The sequence below is a fragment of the Pagrus major genome, chromosome 10, assembly GCF_040436345.1.
Source record: "Pagrus major chromosome 10, Pma_NU_1.0".
Lineage (NCBI taxonomy): Eukaryota > Metazoa > Chordata > Actinopteri > Spariformes > Sparidae > Pagrus > Pagrus major.
The window spans coordinates 2,376,903-2,400,550 of NC_133224.1; the positions used below are offsets into that span (position 1 = coordinate 2,376,903).

The window sequence follows — 23,648 nt, forward strand, 5'->3', positions numbered from 1 at the left end:
CGGCTGTTGTTGTCCCGGTACCAGCGGCTGTTGTTGTCCCGGTAACTTGTTAACAGTTCGGCCGAACCCCGGGCCGAGCCGCGGTCTCGGGCCGTGAAGTTGTCGGTGTTTCGGTGAACTCGTCCGGAGTTGCTGTGTTTGGACGTTAGCGACGACGGCTCGGGAGGAGGAGTAATGTCGGTGCCGTCTCTGCTGTGACCCGGCTCCATTTCCCCCGGACGGGCAGACGGACGGGAGGAGCGGTGGTACTGGTTCGGAGGAGGACCGGAGAAATGGCCGAAGCGGGACGGTCCGAGGAGGAGGAGGAGAACACGATGAGAGACACCCGGGAACAAGTGGTCCGACGGCAGCCGAACAGCTCCGGAGGTAAACACCCGAACACGTCCACTGACCTCCTCTGTTTTCACCTGGTGTCGGTCCAGTGTGTTGGTCCCTGCGGGGGAAGTAAGATGACACAGGTCGGCTGCTGTGAAACTGGATCAGTACACGTCTGACGAGCACCTGCAGCAGCAGAACCAGTGTGTTCGTGTTCACGGTGTGTTCACGTGCACTGACTGGGCCGGACCGGACCGAAAACAGCAGTAAATTACAGGGTTAACACGCAAATATGACGGTGTCCCAGAGCCACAGAGCCCAGTGGACCGTATAGAGTCTGTATGTGGGTCGGAACAGGAACCACCAGGCGTGTTCAGGCTCTTAAAATGGGGAAATTCCAGGTGGAGTTTGGTTCAGTGTCGAGATTAAATGGAGAGTCAGTTCACAACCAACCAGTTATTAACTATTCTGACTGCTTTTAACTTAATTTGTTGAATACAGGCGAAAAAATACACACAAGCATGAATTATTTTGACTTTGGATTAATCGCTGAAGTAATTTTTAAGCCAAAAAAGCCAAAAAATGTGCTGTTTTTGCTTCTGACATTTGTTTATCTCCTGGTGTTTCCTCCTCTGTGACAGTAAACTGAACATCTTTAGGCTTTTGGACGTGTTTCACCATTTTCCAACATTTACTTAACCAGTCATGTAATCAAGGAAATGAAGGTTGTATTGAAGTTCTTAAAATGTGGAAATTCCAAGTGGAGTTTGGTTCAGTGTTGAGATTAAATGGAGAGCCAGTTAATCCATTGATTGACCGAGTGTCAGCCAACAACGTACCAGTTATTTTGTTTGTTTGGTTCATAAAATGGTGAAAAATGTCCAAAAGCCTAAAGATATTCAGTTTACTGTCACAGAGGAGGAAAGAAACCAGAAAATATTCACATTTAAGGAGCAGAAATCAGAGGATTTGGACTTTGTTTCCTCAAAATAGTCGATTACGAAAATAGTTGCCGATTACTTTAATGATTGACGATGAATCAATGGATCCTCACAGCTCTACCAACATGAAATTCAGCTAAATATTTCATGTTTTTGACATTTTATGGTCCAAACAATCGGTATGTATCGATTGTTTAAGAAAATATTCAACAGTGAAATGGTTACAGATGATGACAGCGAGTCGCAGCTGGAGTCTTACAACAAGAAGAGTGAAATATAAAATCGAGAGTTTATCCTGTTAACAGCTCACTTTACAAACACAACAACACAGACCGGCTGTTAAACACCAGACAACAGACTCACATCGCGGGCTGTGTGAGTGTGGGCGTGACCTGCTTGAACCCAAAGCCATAAATTCCTGTAACAACATGCAGACATGTCAGGAGCATTTGGGTCAAAGTTTACACATGCAGGCGTAAGTACAGCTGAGTGTCGTGGTGCTGCCCTCTCGCTGTTATAATATAAATGTTTTTGGGAAATGTTTCGACACAAGTCTGAGCGCCCTTTGAAGTGAAACTCTGACACGAGACACTCAGTCGGGTCTTTTACCTGGAAGAAATCGTCCCTGAGTATCACCTGAAATGTTGCATTTGGCTGCACTTTTTTTGCATTTTATAAAAAGGAAGTGATGCGTTTTAAATTTCCAGTTTGTTTGGAAGAAACCAAAGAAGAGGAAACAGGAAGTTTGGATCCTGATGACGGTTGATCTGAGAGGGAAGTATATTACAGTAACACCACAGCAGCGAGAGGATGATAATGATAATAGTAATAAAAACTTATTTTTAAAGGGCAACTGTAATCCGATAAATTGCCTCCAGTGATGTCACTCAGTGGCTAAGTTGCATTGTGGGTAATGTAGGCGGGATGTTTTGAAAAGCAGTCCACCATTTTAAATGTGTAGTTTGTAAAATGCAGCCAGAAGTCAAAGGTAGCTCTTAAAATATAGTAAGCAGTGTAACGTCAAGGTAAACAACAGCTGCTGCTCATCTGTTGTTTCTTCTAACAGTTTTTAAACTAAAACATTGCATTGTGGGTAATGTAGGCGACAGGTTTTGGTCTTGCATTGCTCTCCTATAACACTGTTGGACTCTTTGTGGACAGCTTCAAAACAAATGATCAAAATCGATACAGCAGAAGCATTTTCACCTTGTTTTATTCCACACATTCTTCTTTCTGGCGCCTACAATACCCACAATGCAACGTTGCCACCGAGTGACATCACTGGGGGGCTTTTTATCATACTTTTTATTTATACTACTTTGTTCACATATGCAATAATACTCCGCAAGGACATTTTCATTAGAAATCCACCTGTCAGTGCTGTTAAATCATCAACTTATACAAGAAAGAGGCTTAAACATGTTAAAAACCCACAGATCTGAGAGTGTGTGTTGCTCAGAGCCTCAGTCGGCTGTTGTGTAATGAAACTCGAGCATGTGATCGTGAGGTCACAGAGTTCTCATCGAAAACGTGCCTTTCAGCTGATAATGTCATTGTTTTAACTTGAGAAGCTGCACAAACAGTTTGAAAAACACGCAGGAGGGTTAAAGAAGATCATTGTAAATCTTCTGGACACAAACAACACAACGTTAACTCTGGAAAGTAACTGTGTTTGTGTGCAGCATTCCAGCTCTGTGGTTCAGGTCTCTGTGGATTTAAAGACAATCTGTGATTAATTTTTCTGGCATGTGAGGTTTGTTGTTTCCACAGGGGTTTGTCTTCGGCCTCGCCTTAGCTTTTTGTGAAATGCAGCTTATTCAGAGCGCTCGGCAGTAGAAAGATCAATGAAAGAGAGCAACAGTGAAGCTTCTCAGTCTGAAAACAAGAAGAAAGATGTTTGACCTAGTTGACATTGTGACGGAGTTGTAGGTGAGCGTCATCCTCTAACAGATTTCATTAGAGAATCAGATGTTTCCAGACCGCCTGAGACGCCCACGCCCGCCACAAAGTGACCCACTTTCTGTCCCACACAGACTCGTCTTTGATTGTGACAGATAATAAAACGTCTCATGTGAATGTACCAGCTTTGATTAACGGGTGTTTCCCACCAGTGACATATAAAGCAATTAAAAGATATTACCTCAGGTTTTTCTGTCGTTTCACAGGCGGATCAGTAATGAAAAGAAGCTTTTAGCTGCAGCTCTCGTCAGTAACTTTACTTAAGCAACAAAAGTACGAGTAGAAGTAAATTATACATATATTTACATGTATGTATGTATAGACTCTGACTGATTATCAGATTATCAGTCTCGTCAACAAGCTTCACACCAAAATGACAAACTTTTTATTGAATAATCTACAGATTAGTTCCCCAATTTATCAACAAATTCATGTTTGAGAAGTCAGAAACAGTGAATTTTTAGCACTGTTGCTCTAAAAATGACCTGATGATTATTTGTTTGTTACTTATTGATAGAAGCCAATCGACCTTTCAGTTTTACACAAACGTTAAAGTCCCCATACGAATAGTACTCGAGTAAAAGTGTGAAAATATCTGATAGTAAAAGTACAAGTAACAGAAAATCAAACATATTTACATGTATGTACAAACTGTCCACTGATTATCAGAGTCACTGTTTTGCTTTTTAATCTGATTGTCGATAAAAATAAATGTATTTTTAAAAATGAGCTACTTTCACTCTGATGTAGCATGTAATCTACAAAGTAACTAGTAACTAAAGTTACCAAATAAATGCAGTGGAGGTGTAAAGTGGCAGAAAATGGAGATACTCAAGTAAAGTACAAGTACCTCAAAAGTCAGTAACCTTCCTTTTTACTGAATGTATCTGTAATCTGATTACATCTTTTCTGTAAGTTTACCCGAATACAGTTACCTTTTCCTTTGTATCCTGATTACATAACTCCCTGCTCACGTTCATGAACTTTTCTATCTGACGCAGAGTCTGAAAATGAGGTTATGGGCTGTAAAACCAGAAGAATGAGCTGAACGTTTCGTGGCGTTGAGGGAATCTGATCCATTATTGAATGTGTTATAGCATCTTTGAGGAAGTGAGGTCTGTTGTTTTCATTGTGCTCAGCTTCTCTTCAGCTACACGTTCTCTAATCTCTCCCTCCTTCACCTGTGAACGCGACAACAAACCCGACAGATGATGAGTGAGGAAGAAATTGTGCTTGGTCGTGCATCTGCGTGTTTAAACGCAGCGCCAGCACGGAGCTCTGCCAGCCTGCTGCAGGACAAACATCTGGAAGTGTTAAAACTCCTGATGACTGCAGCAGAATCCAGCAGCGGCCAATCACGGCCCCACTTCCTGGATGCCCTCTGCCAATCAGGAAGCTGGCCAGAACAGACGGGCGGTCCAGTCAGAGTTTTAGAGACAGAGAGAAGAGTTGAAGAGAAGAGAAGAAGAAGACAGAAGAGGGAAAAGACAATTTGAGAGTTTTAATGACAGAAGAAGAAAGAAGTCTTTCGATCATCGTCAGCGTTTGTTTTCTGTGGACACCACAGGGAGTCGAGCTGACCGGACCGTCAGAGGAAACAAGGTAGGAAATGGAAAAATTCACACATGCAGAAAAACAGTCCAGCTACGAGACTGAGAGAGAAAGAAACTGCCTTTTCTTTCCTTTCCCTCTTTTTTCTTTGTCTTTTGTTCAACTCAAAAAGTGATGACAGAAGGTTCAACTGAGGACACTTACTTTAATTCATCCACCAGTGGCGCTACTGTCCTCGCGTGCACTCCGCCACGACTTCCAGTTCTTCTTCTGTGAATTTTAAACAAACTGGAAACATGAAACGCATCACTTCCTGTGCGATAGAGGATCCATATTCATCACGAGCCCGAATGGAGGAAGGGTTTTCACTGTTTCGCCAGTGGCTTTGTGTTTCTTGACCCAGATAGCGGCATCAACAACCTGCTCATGAGGTTAAACGTATTTTTCATTTTGTGTCGATGTCGACGTGAAATTGAAGTTGACACATATTTTGTGTCAGTTCAGTGAAATGTTTGAAACTGGATGTTCTGTGGGATAAAACAACGGATGTATACGATACATATCATATGATATGAAACTATATATCGTCTGAGATGTTGGTAGTGAATGGAGAGAGACAAATAATGTATTGATCCTGTTTGAATGGTGTCATGAATCTCACATGTTTGTCAGTTTGTTGTAATTAAAGTAAAACCTCATGTAGTTTTGTGTTGAAGCCTCGGTGAACTACATCGTCTCACCAGCACCAACATGGAGCCAACTGGGCTCAGAAAAGGTCGGAAAAAAGATGAAGATCACAATAAATCTGCTCATATTGACGACTGCAGTTCTGTGAAAGAGAGCTGGTTCTGGTTCAGTTCTGTGAGCTGCTGATACACAGGAGCAGCTCTACAGTGTTCAAGTCAGGAGACGATGTCACTAACGACTCTGTCGGCTGTGTCGTCTTTATAATGACGTGTTTTCAGTCTGATGGTTCATTAGTTTGATGACAACATGTGTGATTCATGACACAATTCAAACAGGATCAATAAGTGATTTATCTCTCCGTTCATTACCATGCAGAGTTTTTCCGTAGTCAGGTCCCATGGTGGTCCAGCAGATGGGGCGTGACTTCTGCTCTCTGTAGACAATAAGCAGATGTAAGACATTAAACTCTTTCAGGAGGCAGGTTAAAGACTTCAGACCTCCTGCATGTGTGTTTGAGGTCTTTGATCAACATCACCTTCTCTTTTTAATCTGTTGGACGGCACCGAACATCCAGTTTAAAGGTGGAAAAAAAAGAGCTTTGTGCTCAAAGAATAATCAAAGCAAATCATTTGACTTGTTCAGTCTGTTTCGATGTACAATCAAGGTGACAGTCTCTCTCTTTTTCTTGCCAGGTCGTCCTGACAGACGTAAGCCAGAGCATCGTCACAGGTAAGACAGTCGCTCTTCTTTGTGTATCACCTGCTAGTTTGTGACCAGGACGTGTGGATTTACTGCTCCTCACATGAAGACAGAGAGAGAGAGAGAGAGTTGTGTCTGAGGTGGTGAGTTCAGAAAGCTCTGATCTCTTTAAAAGTTGCTTTTCTGACGATGTTCAAACCGTCTGTGAAAGATTTTAAAAAGCAAAACCTCGGGACAGTTTTTCTGCAGAGTCCTCGAAGGAACTACTCTTTCTCTCCTTTGGTCTCCGGGGCTGACACACTCCTGAAAGTATTTTGGCTGTTGGCCGGTTGGCATGGCAACTAGCCGAAGAAGTTTAAAGGCTGTGTGTGTGTGTGTGTGTGTGTGTGTGTGTGTGTGTGTGTGTGTGTGTGTGTGTGTGTGTGTGTGTTTTTAAGGGGGGAAACAGAGCCTCAGTCTGAGTTTACTCCACTTAAAAGATGGAAACAGGAGAAACTGAGCTGACGGATCTGAACAGCAGCTTGTCGGTGGTCATGAAAGGGAGCAGACTGTCAGAGAATCACCACCAAGTCGTTTTTTGAGGCCTGGATTTGTTGTGTTAAAGTAAATATTTGAGTCAGCTGCAGACTTTGCCCACTTCAGCATCAGACTTTTCATTCCCTCGAGTCTGTGACGCAGATTTGAAGATTTTCTTTTTCAGCTCGTGAACTTGTGTAGATGTAGGCACCATTTTAACTACGATTAAAACCTTTTTATAAGCCAAACTCTCTCCAATAACTCCCGAGTTAACACTTCCTGCAGCTGCTCCACATTAAAAACCATAATCAGCCAAAACGATACTCAACTCATGTCAGTGTCAAGATGTTTCTAGAAGTCAGTGTGTTCAGCTCTCAGTACTTCTGTAGCTTCAAACTGAACCTCTTTAGTTTCTGTCATCCTGTTTGTTCGTTCAAACATCTGCTGTGTTTCACTGTTTCATCGTGTTCACTTCCAGCTGTTTCAGGAGTCGTGTTTAGCGACTGCTGCTGGAAACACAACGTTTCCTGTAACGCTGCTTCATAATAAATGTAATGAAACGTTGCTTGTAACTGGATTAGCGGAGCCACTTTGTTAGCGGTGATTCTTCGTTAGTGCTGCACGGATCGAGTCAGGGCGTCGTTGCTTTGAGCCGCACCTTCAAGCAGCCCAGTTGTGGTGGAAATGTAAATCCTGGCCGTGCCGTGCTGGACCATCAGCCACACACACACACACACCCCAAAATGATGTAATGGTTCAAGAGGAAACGGCTCCAAAGTTTGCCAAACACAGAAAACCGACATCAGCAGAGAGCGGCGGTGTTTATAACGTAGACGCCCACCAACTCTGCCTTCACAGAAACACAAAGCACAGCCTCGAAAATGACCGTCGAGCTGAACTAACACCTCCGACAGGCCGAAAAACATCTGTGTGTTTTCTGTTGTTGGTCCAACCCTGCTTCAGTGAAGAGAGAGGAGGGGTTTTTTTGTTTTTTCCATCACTGTTTGTGTGTTTGGGCAGTGTCAGGGTGAGTCATGTGTGTCTGGTCATGGTTAGCAGCTCTGTGGCACAAAGAGCAAGACAGAGACAGAAGACAGACTGAGAGACTGATTAAAAAAAGACAGACAGAGACAAAAGAGATAGAGAAAGTAAGAGACGTGTGACCTCCTTCTGTCGTCTGGGTGAGTCTGGCTCTGTTGATTCCTAACCTGCCTAGCGACAGCTCTGTTTGACTGAGACAAACTTGGATCCTGACTCGTCCTGAAGAATCTTTGGATCAGTCGGACGGTTTTGGCTGCAGACAGGTGAAGTCTGGGAATGTGGTAAACAGGACTTTTCCAGCTTCTTTCTGTCTGGAAACGGAGCAGATTGCACTCTGAGCAGATTCCTTTGCTCTAGAAGATTGTTTAGAGTGACTTTCTGTTAACTACAACAACATCTGTATTTCTGTTTGCAGTGTTTTTCCCCTCCAGACTGACGCCTGTTTCTTTCTTGTCAGATTATATAAAGGCCTCTGCACCCTCGCGTCACACACAGTCAAATATCCATTAAACAGACCGTCAGCCGGGCATCAGCTCAGTTTTCTAAACTTTAATCTTTTATATAATGTTTCTGTGCAAATGCATCACAATAAATAAGCTGTCAGAAGAGTGGGAGATGAATGAAAGGATGTTTTGTTGCCTTTTCATCTTCACTAATTAACGTTAGCGAGCTGCAGACCGGAGAAACGATCATTAAATGTGCCGATAAGATTCTGCAGAACCTCAAAGGTGGACTGATCTGTATGTTTCTCAGTGTAAGAGTTGATGTTGTGAATCAGTCAAAACACCTTAAATCTGGCTGCTGCTCTGCACTCGAGCATTTTAGGGCATTTTCTCAAAGACACTTTGGTGTGTTGTCGTTTGTTAGGAGGATTGAATCTGTGGCCTCTAACTCCCGTCCTTCACCTAAGACAAAAGATTTAGCATTTTTAACTTAACCAAGCTGTTCCCAGATTCATCACCTCGTGCTGAGGTGCCGCAGAGCAAGGCACTGAACCCTCAGCTGTCTGCATGTGAAGCAAAACAGAGCTCAAAGAGAGGACATGTTAAACAAATGGGTCACGTGACCTGGAAGCTATTGATGAAAATGCAGTTTTAAAATGTGACTGTGAAATAATGTGACTCATGTTTTCTCTTCTCTCTCTGCAGTCAGGGTCCTCTCTCGTCCATCAGAGCTGCCATCAAGAGAAGTGAGTGTTCGTCCTCGACCTCCTCGTGAAGTCACTCTTCTTCTTTCAGTACAACGACAGTCGATTCTCTCCAAACGAACCAGAAACCTCGCAGCCCAACATCTCTCTGTAATCACTGGAAATGAAAATACATCCTGTGACAGCCTGAGTCTGTTTGCAGGATCACACAAAAACTACCAAACAGATTTCCATTAAACTTGGATTGGGGGCGGATCTCAGCCCAGAATAGACCCCCATTAACTTCTGGTTCTGATCCAGATAAAGGGATGGATCCAGGATTTTCCTTCTCACTTTCTTTAACATTGTGAGATTTCAACATTTTTAATACGTCGGTCCTGATGAAAAAAGTTTTACTTAACTAGGTGTCTGATATCCATGAGTGAGTTTGATTGGCCTTGGCAGAGGTATGCGCTCTACCGAGTGCCAATGAAAAACTACAGTGAGAGTTTAACAAGAATCAGGCCCTGAAGAATAACCAACATTTAAAGGTGCAATATGTAAAAAACAAACAAAAGAACAACAGGGGGCAGCATTTCATGGAATAATTGCTAATTGTTGCTAACAACTAGCTCTACAGCTAGCGGCCCGAACTAGGAGTTTGGAGCAGTTAGGGAGTGTTCAGGAGCTTTGGACCGCGACAGGCTGTGGCTAGCTGGTTAGCATGCTAACTTCAGTAAATAACTTTGCAGTACATGGACGTCATAACGCCATCAAGTACAATTCTGACTTATTGCACCTTTAAGTAAACAAATGAAGAACAGGACGTGGTGTGTGAGGACCGTCTTTATAGTTTCCATCGCAGGGAACGTGCAGGTGCTGAAGAACCGGGTCAGCACATGAGAGGAAACTTAACCTAATTCAGGTATTTTCATTCCTTGAGGGCCTGAAATTTGTTGTTTCCTCTCAGATAAGTGAAGTCATTTTGTTCAAATCAATCTAACTCAGTATATTTAGTGAAGCAAGAGTTGTTATATTGTCCTGAAAGTGCCTGAATATTGTGTTTCTCACTTCACGCTCGAGGTGTCAGTGGTCGAATGTTTGTGTCTGAACTGTAGCAGCTGAAGAAAGACGGTAACTTGTTCAGCAGAGCTTTGTAGAAAACTGAAGTCCAGTTGAATTGTGGCCTGGAAAAGTGTGGACGGGTAAAAATGGAAAATATGCATTTTGTGGGGTAATAAAATCCAGCAGGGCAGGAAGGCAGCAACTCCCAAAAGCTGGACTGCCACCAGTCTGCTGTTTAACCACTTGTACCCTTTTAGTCCCTTAGATTTCCTTCATGTAGCTTTAAATGACAAAAACACACTCACATCTACACTGAAACAAGTGAGTTAAACATAGTTAAGGCTGTTCTCAGTGCATGAAATACAACACAAATCCAGATGCCTTGTGCTTCATTTCCTCTGGTTGGTGTTGTTATCTTTAATAAGGGTTTTAAATAAAGCTCTGTGGGTTTGAATACAGTTTATCTACACAGCAGACTGTGTACTGAGAACTATCAGTAGTCAAATTCATACGTTCTTGTTTTTTACCCCTTGAAACTTGATCTGAATTTCCCCTAGAGCTACTAATGATTATTTCCATTATCGATTTAAGTCTATAAAGTTTCCAAAAGATCGTCTCCCAGAGTCCAAAGCGACGTCTTCAGATTGCTCCTTGCGGTCTTGTCATGAGTCGCAAAGAAAAGCAGCAAATCCCCACATTTAAGAAGCTGGAACCAGACAGCGAAACAAGTAATCGAGTATCATTAAGTCTCAAATTTCTCTTTCCATCGACTTATCGTTGCAGCTTCTTTGTCACTTTATTTGTCAAGAAATCAGAGAGGAAGAAATAACAGATCTCGTGGCCTCTCTGTCCTACAGCTTCAGATAAATGTAGTGAAGTATCTCATGTTTGTGTCATTACAGACGCAACATGCGATTGAAAATACTCACAGATGTGATGATCTGACAGCAGCTGTCCGTATTTAACTCTTTGCTGTTTTCTGTCCGTCAGCCTCCACCAGGTCGACGTCTCTCTCCGAGTCGTCCAGAGACAGAGAGCGAGACAGAGAGCGAGACAGGGACAGAGACAGAGACAGAGACAGAGACAGAGACAGGAGGTAAGACAGAAAAATTAAGTACGAATAACTTAAAGTTCAGAAGTGTAAACTGACGGTGAGACGGAGACTCAGACTCTCGTCGTTCAGTTTCATGTTGATGCTCTTTAATTAATTTGTCAAGTCAGGAAAAGAACATTTACAGTCAACAAGCGAGCGTGAGCGTTCGTGTTGACACTAAATAAGCTTGTAGGAATCTGTCACCCACTTCCTTCCTGCTTCACCCTCACACACTTGGACTATTCTTGGATTTTAGCCAACGTAAACATTTATAAATAATCATTAAGCAACGAGCAACAATGCTGACACAAGTGTGCAAAATCTGTTTCCAGTGGAGGAATTCAAATGTTCCTTTGCAGCTTTTTTTGATTTGGTGGTTGACACAAAAGCAAATAGTTTGGATAATTAATTAAAAGTAAATAATCTCACATGTAATTGCAAACTGGACATCTTTGTGTTTAAAGAAATCTCTTTGTCCTCAGATTATTTGTGAAAACAACAACAACATCACAGCTGTTTTAATTCAAACAGCAGAGCAACATGTGTTAACCAGAACAGATCTGCAGTCGTCACATTCGATCCCTCAGCTGTTGAACATGCTCATGTGTGTCGATGACATCGATTTTTCTCTGTCGGTGACTTCCTGCTATCTGGGCCTGTTGCTAGGCGACCAGAGATCACCATCCTGTCAGCGGAGCCGCTGGCCTCCACGTCCTGGTTCCCCGGAGCTTCTGGAGGATTCCCGCCTCCCCCTCCTCCCGCCGCACAGATCTGGGGACCCACAATCCCTCCGACCATACAGGTGACTCCGTCTGTGTGAACATGGAGGTTATGTTATTGAAGGTTGTTTGTCGAGTAGTTGGCCGCGAATCTCTAAAACTTTCAGTCAGACTAGTTAATGATCTCGTCGCCTGCAGGTGGCGACATCCACATGTCATGTTTGAACTGCTCCTGCTGTTTTCTGTCCCTTTAAACGGGAACTTTACCCAACGAACTCCCATATCAAACTGTCTAAACTAAACTAAAAAACAAAGATTATGTTACTTTCCTGTTTCCTGTTTTAAAATGGACTCCGAGCCAAAAAGTGTTGCATGTTGGTCCAGCACTGACCGAACATCTCTCTCTTGTGGAGAATCAGGGCCTGTACACACATAGACGGTGATTCAGGTCACTAAAAACAAAGCTTTTGGAAAAACTCCTGCCAGGGTTAAGATATTCAGAAACACCATTTTCAGTGTTTATGTGTCGACAGGAAAACCAGGGTTTTGTCTCCTGTGTTTGACGTCTTCTGATCAGCCAACGAGGCCTTACGCTAGAGGTTATATCGCCACCTGTTGCCTTGAAAAAATGTGTTTTTTAATATACCTGTGTTTGTGTGGACTAGGCCTCACGCAGGGATCAGAGTGAGGAAATGGTTCATTTGAAAACCATCTAGAAATCATGCAGTCAGTCAAGCAAGTTGGAATTAAAACATGGAAAATACCAGATGCAGGGCTGCAACTAACGATTATTTTCATTGTTGATTATTTTCTCCACTAATTAAGTCGTTGTCTGGTCTGTAAAATGTCGAACAACCGTAAGATATTCAGTTGACTGAATGACTGAATGACTGAAACCAGAAAATATTCACATTTAAGAAGCTGGAATCAGAGAATTTTGACTTTTTTCTTTAAAAATTGCACCAAAGAATCAATTATCAAAATTGTTGGTGCTTAATATAATAATTGACAAATAATTAATTAATTATTGCAGCTAAAAAATGGCAAATCCCAAAAAATAATGTCAAACAAAAATCTTTACAAATTACTTTAAATAGTACAAATAGTACAAAATCCAAAGATGGCAGCGAGTTCTTCGGTTTCAGAAGCTGGAATAACTTTCTCTGTGTTCGTCTCCGTCAGCCGCCTCCGTCCTACGAGGAGGTGATCAGGGAGAAGACACAGGAGCAGGTCCTCCTTCCTTCTTCCTCCTCCTGCTCCTCCTTATCACACCCGGCGTCTACAATAACCATCGCCACGCAGACTGACCCGGGATCTGCCCCCGACCCTCAGGACTCGCAGGGTGAGACGCAGCTCATGTGACTGTTTTCAGGCTCATATTCTGTTCGTAAGAGTAAAGTTCATGGTGTGTTTGTGTGCAGCGAGGAGACCAGTGAGACCACCACGGCCGCCGCTCCCTCAGCCTCCCAGACCGCCTCACGTTGATGACATCACCATCACTCCCAGCCAGTCGACGCTCTCCTCCCTTGACGGTGACAGCGTGGTACCAAACACACACACACCGTGCTGTGACCTCCTCACTGAACTCTGTTCACCTTTGACCTCGACCTCTGGTGCTCAAACTGACCAATGGGATCAGTCTTCGGCGGCTGTTGACGTAGCGACTCCTCCCGCCGCTTCGTCTCACGTCTTGTTGGAGCGCCCTAGGCCACGCCCCCGCTCCAGAATCAGTCTACAGCCAATCAGCAGCGAGGTTAAAGTTCAGACTTTGGTGAAACTGCGTGAGGACGGTTTGGCCACGCTCGCTGCCCGCGCAGGAAGTGACTCCGCTAACCAGGAAGTGAGTCAGGGGAAGTACCTCCAGGAGCTGCTTGACGCCTTCAGCGCAGACGACTGGGGCTTCCCGGATCGCCGCAGCGACAGCAGTGGGCACAGCCAATCGGAGAGCGAGGACGGAGACGGGGCGGAGGACGAGGAGGACATGGCGACTCTGAGAGCGAGGATACAAGCCTTCGAGCAGCAGCAGCAGCAGCAGGTGGCTGATGGGAGCTGTGGAGACAACAGAGACTTTGTCGCCCCAAAGAGACCCGAACCAAGACCACGCCCTCGTCTCCAGGGGCAACCAGCCAAATCTGTCCCTCCCACGGTCGCCCCGAAACCCAAAAACTTTTCCCACGCTGCCAAACCATCCAGCAAGGTGTTCTGGGAAGATGGAGGTGTGTCAGCAGCGGCAGCAGACGCAGGAAGCGCTGAGGCTTCGAAAACAACCGAAGCTGCTTCTACAGACACTAAACTTCAAACTGAACCTTCATCGACCCAAAAATCTGCTCCAGCTCCGGCTCCGACACCCCAACCCTGCAAAAACCCTGAAAAACCTGCAGTTACACCAAAACCACAGGCAGCTACAGAAACCGTCCAGTCAGCTGCCCCTGTCCCGGCCCCCAGACCCCCTCCACCCAAACTCAGCCCCGCTGTCAGTGAGCCTCCTTCCTCAGCCAACCCCAAACCTCCGCCCAGACCCACAGTCGCCCCCCGGGCCAGCGTAGCAGCACCGCACCAGGATAAGAGCACCGCAGCTGGCCGCACCACCCCAACCCTCCCCCCGAGACCCTCGGTGGAGGTCGGCAGTGGAGCGCAGACGGAGACGGGAAGTGATGAGACGCCGGAGACAACGAGCCAAACCGGTGAGTGTTTTTCTGCCGTTATCCACCAGCGTGAGATCTTTACTGACCTCTGCAGGAAGGAGCCGCAAAAACACATCAGAGAGCAATCTAGAGGTGAGAAGGAGTCTTTGTCATGGATGTATAATAAAATACAATGAGCAGCAGTTAGCGGGTAAACTGGTTATATGTCTGCTCCTGCCTCACGTTATCAGGATCATTTCAGAGAAACACATCATCGGTTTTTATCTGATTAATAATTCTCCATGAAACAAATCAAAGCCTGAATCTGGAGGTCTGCGCTCCTTCGACTGAACACCGATTTTAAACGTTTGCCTTTATACCGTTTAAAGTTGACGTCACTCACTCGTGTGCAGAGGTTCAGGTCATTTCACTGATATTTACAGGAGGTGCTGCTTCCAGCTTACACTGCTTATCTACCAGATAACCTGAACGTGCAGCTGCTGCTGATAAGCCTTCGGTTTGGTCGAGCGTTGTTGACTGAACGGCAGACCTGTTTGCAGAACAGCTGCAGTTGTGATAAACTGGATTGTTTTGTTAGATTTCAGTCGTCACCACTCTGAGGCTCTGTTGTTACTGTATGTTCAGAAACATCAGCAATTGTTTTACTCACAGACTGAAACTGATTTAATTTATTTCACTGGGACGATAAAAAACACTCAGAATAAGTTGATTGTTGTGAATTGTCTTTATTGGGATGATCCTCAATCCAGAATAATCCTGGTAATCGTGAATATTTTCACAAAACCCAAACCAGGGTTGAAGGCTCGGCTGCACATTGTATCTCTCACTGATTGATCGTTGTGTGTTTGTGTTGTAATGATCAATACAGATAACGTAACAACATATAAGGTCAAAGTGATTCAAGAATCAAGAATAATGAATATTAAAGTGAACAGAAACTGAGTCTGGTTGTCAGACTAACTTTTGGGAATCTCCAAAATAACAGCTTTGGTTTTGTTCATGTCTGTTTTGTATCCTAAACCTCCAGTAGGTCAATATTTGAATAGTTTCAACAGTTTGAACACACAAAGGAACAGGTGAGTCACCTGGAGACGCTCGTACAGATTCATGTGTGCTGACACATCAGCTGAAAGATGAGATGAGTGAACAGCGCTGATGCTGACGTTTGAAACACTGTTTACCCTGAAACCTCTGTGGGACTCAGATTACAATGAAACTCTGTTCAGCAGCGAACACTGACGTGACACTGAGACGAGACGACAAGCAAACGTGTCCGCTCACAGTCGAAATAAAGACTGAAGACGACGGAGGAAGTGACTCTATTTTGTCGTTTAAAGCAAAAACAAACGAACTGGCTATTCAAAAAGTGAACTGTTGATATCCTGTTAATAATAGACTGAATAGTTCAGTTTCAATCGTTTGTTTCTTTCTGTTCATAACGTGTTACAGTCGGTGGCAATAATGCACCTTAACACTGGTTTCCAACCACCAAATAACAAAAAAAGAAGTAAACTGTTAGCTAGAGTGTGGCTGAGAGTGTTTTCTTTCCTAGATTTCTACGTATTTCTTGCAATAAAATCGTTATCGTGAATTATTTTGGCCACGATAATCGTCCAGTATAAATCTGATATCGTGATATCGTTTCTGCTGATTCTTGTTGTTTCAGTGAAAGCAGGAAGTGGTCGTCCAGGCGTCCCGACCAAACCAGCAGCACTGACCTCACCACGCAGAGCCAGCGGTAAGAGAGAGAGAGAGAGAGTGTGTGTGTGTGTGTGTGTGTGTGTGTGTGTGTGTGTGTGTGTGTGTGTGTGTGTGTGTGTGTGTGTTATCACGATGTAGCTTGAGAACAATGGAGTGTTTGAGAGCTTAGAGACACAAATCTTGCTGCTCATTCTGTTGCAGAAATATGCAAACATGTGGAGAGATTTTACATGCTGCGTGTGTGTGTGTGTGTGTGAGTGTGAGTCTTTGTGTGCGGAGCAGAAGGGGGGGTGTGTGACATTATTCAGTCTAAACCTTGCGAAAGAGAAACGCTGCGATTGTGTGAGCAGAAAAAAGCCCTCACTGTTGTCGCTGCTGCTGTGTGAGTTTGATGTGTCACAGTTGTGTGTGCGTGTGTGTTGTGGTGTTTTTCTGTCGAGCCGTGTGATTGGTCGACTTGACAGAGATTTCCCATTATGCCACAAACCAGACTTCATTGGCTGTTTCGTAAACAAGGAAGCTAAAAGTTTTCTTGTGTTTACAAACGTCACAGCTCCTCACTCGGTTGTGTAACAGTCGTAAAACCAGACAGAGCATCTGTGCAGTGGTTTCCCTGAATCTGGAGCAGCCTGTTTACCCACGTCACCCCCAAAACATCAGTATAGTGTCTTTAGACAAAAGGAGGTCGTCAGTATCTGGGGCCGGGCGATAAAACCATAAAGACAATAACGGCAAAATAACGTTTCCCTCGATAAGACGTGGACGATATCGTCGACAGAACTCATTCCACACGAACAACCAATGCATCCCAACTTATATCAACACATTTGATTTACTCAGAGTTACAGCTCGACCCTGATGCCCTCGAAACTCTTCATTGTTCACTGTGTGGCTGCAGCTGAACGCTCACTCACTGTACACACACACAGAGATGGTTTGTTAGCCTCGAATGCTAACTGGTTGCTAAATAACAGCTGGTCTGAATCCAGACACAGTGCAGGACATCATGAAACGCATGTTGGCAGCTTGAATTTCATCACTTCTGCTTTTAGACGATTAAAATGTGTCTATGTTTGTTGTGTTTTTTTAGCCTCCAAAGTTTCCTGATGGGAAAACATGCAACATATTTCATAAGTTAGTAACGATTAACCAATAATCGATTGTTAAGGCAGCCGGCTATTGATTAAAGAAGTTGCCGATGATTTCCATCCCTAGTTGTTCGTTCACTTAATCTTCTGAGAGAAATTTAAATGTATGAATGTCTGACACCTGTTCTCCACCTCCAGCTCCAAATCTGGCCCCCAAACCCTCTGCAGCCTCTTCATCGCCTCCAGATCCAAACCCAGTCCCACCCAAACCTGCAGCCGCTGCCCCGGCCACGGCCCCCAAACCTTCAGTACCAACGCCGGGGCTCAAACCCCCGGCCCCAGCTCCTGCTCCGGCTCCTGCTCCGGCTCCTGCTCCTGCTCCTGCTCCTGCTCTGAGGAAAGGCCCCGTGATCCCGACCAAACCAGAAACTACCAGCACTGCAAACCCCTCAGACCCTCCTCTCCCTCCACGGTAAGTTGGACCGCCTGTTCATTAGACTCGGTATGATTCAAACCCAAACATCCAAACATCTTGACCAGGACATCTTTGTCACTAACAGTCACTTTTACACCAGATGTGTAACTGCAACATCATTATTTGGCCTAATTTTACATATTGGCTGCAGCTGTGGTCTCCAGCAGCTCCATTTGTGCACTGACCTGATTTTTTTCACCAGATTTTGCCGCCTGGCTTCGAATAAATTGTGTTGAGTGTTGGCTCCTAAATAAACCGGCCTCCAGGGAGAAGTTATCAGGGTTTTTTCTTCCATTATGGGGTTCAGATCGCAGCAACCAAGCTGTATATCGGCGGCACCACTACGATCATTAAGCTTGTTGGGTGCTGATTATTTAATATCTGCTGAAGCTCTTCCAGACGTGGTAGTGATAAAGGTCTGAAATGATTTAGTTTGGTCAGCACTGCTAAAATCACAAGTTTACACCCAGTAGCTCACAACACTTGCCCAGAATATTCTTCTCTGGTGTTTTGATGTAGCGTTGACAAAGACTTTAGCGCCACCTACTGCCCGGCCTGTTAGATACGCAGGTTATTCTGTAGAACAAAGAGGAAAATACCCATTAAAAAAGTATTTTTATGTGTATGGATACCTCCTTTATTATTTTTGTTCTTTCCAGGCCTTCAAGTGTGAAGCTCCTCCCCCTTCGTCCTCCACCAATCAAGGCCACCCCTGGCCGACCGCCTCCTCCAGCCATCAACTCGACCTCCTCGTCCAACCAGATGACTCCGCCTCCTTCCAAAACAAGCCCCGCCCCCTCCGCTTCCCCTGCCAGCCAGCCTTCGCCTTCACAAACCACTTCTCCTGTTTCAGCCAATCAGCTTCAGTCTCAAAAGGCATCAAAGAGAGGACCGCCTCTGCCCCCCCGCCCTAAACCTGGACACCCTCTCTTCAACAGCTACCCGGTATGAACACACACACACACACACACACACACACAAATACTATCATAGGTTTGAGCTCTGATGTCATTTCTTAAAACCTTCAGAAACAGGAAGTCCTGATCGTCCTGGACGACCCGAGCCCGTCAGAGCATCTGCCAGGTGAGGGGAGGAGTCAGCCCGCTGTCACCCCGCTCATCAACCCATCACAGTGTCTCCTGGACCTCGACATCCAACCAGAGCCCGCTCCAGATCAGGACAGCCAATCAAAGCCTGCCTTGGAGGGCCTCAGCCTATCAGACTCGCAGGTACTGGAACAACGAGAGAAACGTATTCTCGTAGCCAGATTACTATATTGTACGTTAGCGACGAGCAGTGTCGCACACCAAAGAAGTTAAAATGTGATCTCTGAGCTCTCCTCCCGTCGGTGAACGGCTCCGGATCAGAGCAGAATCTGACGACAAGGTCTGGATCTGCACCGATGCCCTCTGAGCAGCTGCAGTGACCATTATTCTGTAGCGTGAGATATTATAAACTGAATAGTATTTGTATTAAACCTCAGGTATCATCCGTCCCTCGTCTCGAACATAAAATCAGTTCCTTACTTTAACTCCTCTGCCTTCAACTGCATCAGTTTCCTACGATCCAACGTTTTGTTTTACAAGATGTGAGTTGACGCGAGTATTCGTTCTCTTTCTTCAGTCCATTCTGCCGCCGACTGAGCAGAAGGAACAACCCGAGCCTCCTCCCGTCAGGTCAGACACACAACACGATGAACTCCGCAGCAGACTCACAACTGAACATCAACAGATCTGTTCATCCTGCTTCTGTGTGTGTGTGTGTGTGTGTGTGTGTGTGTGCGTGCAGCGGTCCTCGGTGCGTCGCCTTGTTCGATTACGAGGGAGAGGAGGACGACGAGCTCACCTTCTCCCAGGGTGACGTCATCGCCCTCCTGGAGCTCATCGGACAACAGTGGGGGCGGGGCCAGATCCACGGGCGGATCGGGATATTCCCGCTGAACTTCACCGAGGTGGTGGAGCAGCTCTCGCAGCCGGAGACGTCGTCGTCAGCGGAGACGGACAAACACACGCCAACAGAAAGTATCGGTGAGCTGAGAGGTCGTCTCGTTTACCTTCTCGGGCTGATGGATTGATTTTATTTGATGATGGTGTGTTCATAACGACGTGGATGTTACTAAGAAGACGTGTTTAATTTGTATCGGTCAAAGCTTTATTATATAAAAAGTATTGTCCGTCTTGTCTTTATAGCTGACGTATGATTTTGGCTTCTGATCGACCAAACTTTTACTTTTTCGGCCGCCATGTGTTCACCCAAGGGGGCATTTATGTGAATTTTCCCCCCAATCGGGAACTCATTTTTCTAATTATTCTGACACCACATGAACGCACCATAACTCTTAAGTAGTTACACTCATTGAGGATTAAAGACAAACACACGTTCAAGCTTTTGTCGCGTTAGAATCGAGGCTTCAGATGAGAATCCTGTTTTTCGTGGACGTGTCTGAAGTTCGTCTCTGTCGTGATCGACTCCAGTCTTTATGATGTCATTACATTTTACTGCAGCAGGATAAAGACACGAGCTCTCGAGAGGAAACAGTAGAAATATGTTCACTAAATACACAGGCACAGTTTGGTTTTAACACTTTTATATAATGTTTGTTCTCTGCTAAACGCTCCTTCCTGTATACAAATTTTTGTTTTTTGTCCTCAACAGCACCAAAGACGTCACAGGACCCAGATTCAGAGGTGAGTGTGTGTAGAAGTGTGTGTGATTTTACTGTTGAACAAAAAGATGCATACAGTTGAATTTATTAAGTGTGCGTGTGTGCGTGTGTGTGTGTGTGCAGGTGAAGGAGTGGGCCGTGGCTCTGTTCGACTTCCCAGGTCAGACTGCAGAGGATCTGTCCTTCCACAAGGGGGCGCTGATCCAAGTGACAGAGCACATCGACGCTGAGTGGAGGAGAGGACGACTGGAGGGGAGGGAGGGACTCTACCCTGCTGCCTTCACACAGCCCTGCCAGGGTACAGCACACACACACACACACACACACACACACACACACACACACACAGTATAAAGACATTTTCTTTTGGACGCTCGTATTGATTTTTTTTATTTAACTCTCAAATGACATCATCAGCCACGAGTGAAGCTCACACGGACGTCATGAAATAAACAACATAATGTTTGCAGTTACACTCGCAGCTGAATGAAGCTTTGAGACAAACATCTGTCTCTGTGGCAGAAACAGAAACTATTATCTTCTGGTTTTTTATACTCTGATGTTGCTGCTTGGTTTTACAACTGTCCCCGTCAATAAACAACAATTTACAATCAAATGAACACGTCTACCGTTTGATATCGTCTGTCTTAGTTTGAGCAGTTTACATTTGTGCAGGTCGTCACTCACAACTATTTGTCTGTCGTTCCACCTCTGATCCGCCAGCAGAGGTGGTATCAGAGGCGAGACGGCGTCTGTGTGGACAGGAGTGTGTCGGTCTGATGCAGCGTTCACAGTCTGACAATTCATCAGATCCTTCACATACAAATAAAAGAGAAATGGTCGTAGCAGGTCGGGTCTTCAGCATCTTATATGTGGGAAAGTGTCTGTCATCCTGTCCGTCCTACCGGCTCCTGTCACACTTCCATGTGTTGTTATCGGTGTTGTTGTAGTTACAATCTCTGGAAACTTGAATAGAAAAAGCTTTTCCCCTGAACACAGCATCTCTCCTCGTGAGTGAGAGTCAGACAGGGTCCTCTGTTTACTGATGGTGATTATGTGATGATGTCATTTAGAGCAAAAAAACATATAAACAGTCGGTGGAGACATGTTTAGATTTACAGGTGCAGATCTCAGCGTTATGATGTGAACCGTCACGGCTCTTTTGGTTCCACAACTTGGTTCAGTGTGAACAAACAAAGGCGGCGTAGGGTCGAGCTTTTCCTTACACTTGTCATTAGACTTGAAGGTTGGAGATGGTACCTGATGTGGCGAACCTGCCGTGAGGCTGTCGTGAAGTGGAAGTTGTAGAAGAGGGGGAAGTTTGAAAAAGGCTGTGTGTGTTTGTGTGTGATCACTCTAACCACGACTTCCTCTTCCTGCTTCCAGCTCAGCCAATCACAGGACAGCAGTCAGCGGTGAAAGCCGTGGCCAAGTTCGACTTCACAGCGGAGAGCGAGGATGAGCTCACGTTGAAGGTGTGTGTGTCACATGAGTCGATGTTTTCTGTTCGCACAGATTTGATGCAGTTCTGAGCGACATGTTGATATTTTGTCGTTATCGTGATGCGAGTCAAGTTCCCATCTTAGATTTTGGATGTTTCATACGGTGATTTGACAAAAGTGTGTGTAAGAGACATACAGGCTGAAGATGAGCAGCACGGTGTGTTTGATTGTGTGTGTGTTGCAGAGGGGGTGGTTCACCTGGGAGTGGGCGTGTGTGCGTGCGGAAGTGTGTGTGCGTAAAGGTGGGCACTCACCGGTGAAGCGGATGAGAGAGAGAGAGAGAGAGAGAGAGAGAGAGAGTCAGGGTTGGGAGTAGCCGTAATTTTTGTTGACCGCTACTCATTCATTCATTAATCACCCTTTTTTCCTGTTTAATCCGCCAGTCTCATTTTTACATTTATCCATCCTTGCTGCGCTGTGATAGCTCTGTGCTGTTTCCTTTCATAATAAATGCACCAAAAGCATTGTTGGATCTCAGCGTATCTTTATCATGGTCTGCTGTAGCGCGTCGCAAATCTACGTGGAGGACCCAGCCTCATACTCTCAGCGGCTTTAAAGTTTTGTGTTTGGAAGCCGCAACAGTGTGTTTTATTTCCATTACATTAATGCAGAATTTGTACATCTTTTATTTTTCATATTTTTTAAATATTTTTTCTTTTTAATTTTATTATAGTCACTGTTTGTTTATTGTTTATTGTCTCCAATGTATGCACCTTATTCACCTAGACAGATTCCTTGTTGGTGTAAAATCCCTCTCGGCAATAAATCTGATTCTGATTCTGATTCTGGATATAAAGTCTTGTTTCAGTAAAGTATTGTCATTTTCTGGACTTACCAGACTGTTCTACTTCCCACAATATTGTAACAACATTGATATCGAAGTATTCAACATCAACAATATTGTGATATTTGGTTTTGTCAGCCAGTTCCTGCATCTGTACAGTGCTTTTGAGGAGATTTTAAAACATTGAGTTACACATCATGTCACAAAACAGCCTAAAAATATTGTGCTGTATCATCGTCACCCAGTTAAATTGTGACGTATGTTTACGTTCGTTCATTTAAAGCAACAAGCTTCAAAACTGCAGTTTAAGTTTGTTTCTCACCAAAATAAAACAAGTCATGTTTCTGTCTGTCGTCGTCCTGCAGGTCGGTGACATCTTAACGCAGGTGGAGTCTGTGGATGAGCAGTGGATTATGGGAGTTGTAGGCGAGAAGCGCGGGCTCGTGCCTAAAAACTACATTTCACTTCTCTGAGGAGGAAATCCTGATGAGTTGGCCAACAGGAAATAAACTCTGTGAACAGGTTGGTGAACACCTGTCACACCTGCGAACACGTGGCTCCAGCGTTTTCCAAAACTTTCCAGGCGTTTTTTTTAATGTGCATACAGCAGCCTGCTCACTTCTGATTGGTCGCTGAATTGGAGGAACATGAACTCTGAGGCGTGATTGGATCTCCTGACGGAGTCAAACCTGTCGGGTTCCTTCCTCTGTTTCCTGCCTGGACTGGATTTAACTTTTTTCTTTTCCCCCCTGAAGCTCAATCTCAGCTCTGAACTTGTGTAAATGTTGCAAATGGATCCAGATGATGGGAAAGTCTCGGACATGACGGACATGTCTCAGAACTGTTTATTCTGCGTCAGGTCTCAGTATTTGAACTGGACTGAACTCAGCAGGTTTAGAGAGGAGGACTGAGTGAAAACTCACTTTTGTCTGAAACACATCGGACCGTGAAGAGCTTCATTCTCATCCTGAGCCCGAGGAGATCAGAACCCCTGAGAGAAAACTGAACATGTGGAGCTTCAAGCTGATCGGCTGCTGGGCAGAGAGAGAGACAGACAGGCAGAGAGACAGACAGGC

At 44.8% G+C, this 23,648-nt stretch overlaps 1 protein-coding gene across 1 annotated transcript; it reads left to right on the plus strand.

Moving 5' to 3' along the window:
- Positions 1-23,648, plus strand: LOC141003603 (uncharacterized). The gene is made up of 17 exons (XM_073474987.1): positions 1-366; positions 6,146-6,182; positions 8,858-8,898; positions 10,891-10,996; positions 11,660-11,795; positions 12,895-13,054; positions 13,134-14,396; positions 16,024-16,095; positions 17,345-17,618; positions 18,281-18,566; positions 18,650-18,850; positions 19,245-19,297; positions 19,410-19,648; positions 20,277-20,308; positions 20,410-20,584; positions 21,673-21,761; positions 22,938-23,648. The coding sequence occupies exons 1-17, from the start codon at positions 273-275 to the stop codon at positions 23,043-23,045; spliced, it is 3,366 nt and encodes a 1,121-aa protein (XP_073331088.1). The 5' UTR covers positions 1-272; the 3' UTR covers positions 23,046-23,648.